This window comes from Austrofundulus limnaeus, unplaced genomic scaffold, assembly GCF_001266775.1.
Source record: "Austrofundulus limnaeus strain Quisiro unplaced genomic scaffold, Austrofundulus_limnaeus-1.0 Scaffold933, whole genome shotgun sequence".
NCBI classification, from domain to species: Eukaryota; Metazoa; Chordata; class Actinopteri; order Cyprinodontiformes; family Rivulidae; genus Austrofundulus; species Austrofundulus limnaeus.
The window spans coordinates 27,505-29,990 of NW_013953335.1; the positions used below are offsets into that span (position 1 = coordinate 27,505).

At 41.4% G+C, this 2,486-nt stretch overlaps 1 protein-coding gene across 1 annotated transcript in view; it reads right to left on the reverse strand.

Moving 5' to 3' along the window:
- The window catches only part of rundc3b (RUN domain containing 3b), a gene marked incomplete in the record, with an annotated part of 20,285 nt that overhangs the window by 6,149 nt on the left and 11,650 nt on the right, over positions 1-2,486 (reverse strand). Inside the window, 4 exon segments of the mRNA XM_014029643.1 lie at positions 190-336; positions 476-633; positions 826-1,000; positions 1,269-1,355. Coding sequence (XP_013885097.1) covers positions 190-336; positions 476-633; positions 826-1,000; positions 1,269-1,355 — 567 coding nt within the window.

Below are 2,486 nucleotides of genomic sequence, written 5' to 3' on the forward strand. Positions count from 1 at the left end.
GTGTGTGTGTGTGTGTGTGTGTGTGTGTGTGTGTGTGTGGTTCTGTTCATCATCTGAATGTAGCTGAAGATGCAGAAAGCATCTCGTCTTCAGGACAGGCTAACCCTAACCCTTACACATGTAACATGTTAGAGTCAAATCAATGTGAACATATCAAACAAACTGAATAATAAAAATTAATCAACCTACTCCTCCCACCGCCCCGCACACTTCCTGTACAGCAGCGTATCCAAAGCAACAGCGTTGCTGTCCAGAGCAGCGGCAGAGGGCCACTGATTGGTCAGATGGACCGTTAACTCCTGCCTGGACCTCAGGTCGTTGTTCTTCAGCACGGTCCTGAACAGACGAGTGCAGAGTTTATCACCAACTGGAAGCCTCTGAGACAGCACACAGACACACACACACACACACAGACACACACACACACACACACACACACACACACACACACACTCACACACACACACACACTCACAGCTGGTTCTGCAGCTCCAGGATGATGAACTCCAGCTGTTGTTTGTCCAGTGTGTGGGAGAGCTGGGCCTCTGCTAGGCTCTGCTGAAGAGCCTTGTTGTGAGAAACAGCCTCTGACAGCTGGGCTTCTCTGATACGGACCAGCTCCTCCAGGTAACCCTGATGTCAGGAAACACACACACAGACACACACAGACACACACTCCTGTTTGTTCAAGAAGAAAGATGTTTGAAGTAAAGCCACAGAGAGAAGCTGGTCACAGGTCAGATGTGTTGGTGTCAGAAGCAGCTCGCTCTTCTGCTCCTGATTATAATAAACCCATCCCAGCCTCGCCACCAGTGGACCACTCACCTTCTGCTCCAGAGCCATGCGATACCTCTGCTCAAAGCGTTTGCACCTGCTGACCAGGCTGCTCTGCTGGGTGAAGATGGAAGCAGCCGTGGCCGTTGTCTCAGGAGTGCTGCTCTCACTGCCGCTGCTTCCCAGAGTCCTCATCTCCTCCTCGTCGCTGCTGATGCTGTCTGTGCTGCACGGGGACAGCCACGTGTTGCCTGTTATTAACACACATCCTGAACCCTAACCTAACCTTTCTGACCACACACTCCCCGACAGGGAGCCTGGTATTTTACACACACAAACCAGTAAATGCAGCTTATTTAACTTATAGTAACTGAACTGGAGACAGAACCATCTTTCTTTTATATCTCCAGTTTGATCGTGCTGCACAACACAACATTATATTTATTCATTTATATTATTATTAGTTGTTTATGTTCTGGAGGTAAATCATGTACCTCTGGGTGAACTTCAGGTAAGGTGTGTAATCGATGACAGCAGGGCAGCTGCCGTCCAGAACCTCCCCTTTCAGACAGAAACTGAAGATTAAATAAAAGATGAGAAATTAGAACAAAGTCTCCTTCATTGTCTTTCCTGCAGAGCCTGTTCTGTGCAGGGTTACTATAGGTTGGAGACAACTATTATCATCATCCTAAAATAATCACCAAGGTTTTACTCGATAAAATTGAGTTATATAATTATTTTAGGAAGGTGTTGCTATAATGGACTGATTTAACTAGTGACCAAATATCTGCTGGTTAGTTAACGCACAAGCTGGAGGATGCATTGGCAAATATGTTCATTCAAACTATAAAAAAACTAATAGAACTAATAAAACCTAAAGTAAAACTAAACATTAAAAATGCAAAAATCATTAATAAAAACTATCAAACCCACTGTGAAAACTAATTAAAACTAACTGAATTAAAAGAAAAAAGTCACAATTAAATAAAACTGAACGATAATGAAAAACTGCGGCCACGAGATAATTATTTCCATGCAGAGACTTCATTCAAATATTGTGGTCTCAACACCAAGTAACAGACATCAGTTTGTGGCAACGATCACCAGAACTTTCAATGTTCAATAAAATAAACTTCATCTTAGAGGCTTTGTTGAACCTAATCCTTTGTTCCACAACAAAACACAACTAATGACACAAATTCATTTTTAAAATATTGAATAATCAGGAGAAAAACTTCAGAAGACAAGCCCACAAAGTGACCCTAAAAAGCTAAATACAAATACTGTAAAAATGTGCAATCTGCTCAGCAAAAAGAAAAAAAAAGCAGCTGCTGAGTCAACAGCTTTCTTCCTCTCTAGATGCATCTCAGCAGGACAGCCTGACTGACAGTGAGGGTAGGATAGTAGTATGATAGTAGTATGATAATAGTAGGATAATAGTAGGATAATAGTAGGATAGTAGTAGGATAGTAGTAGGATAATAGTAGGATAGTAGTAGGATAATAGTAGGATAGTAGTAGGATAATAGTAGGATAATAGTATGATAGTAGTAGGATAATAGTAGGATAATAGTAGGATAATAGTAGGATAATAGTAGGATAATAGTAGGATAGTAGTAGGATAGTAGTAGGATAATAGTAGGATAGTAGTAGGATAATAGTATGATAGTAGTAGGATAATAGTAGGATAATAGTAGGATAATAGTAGGATAA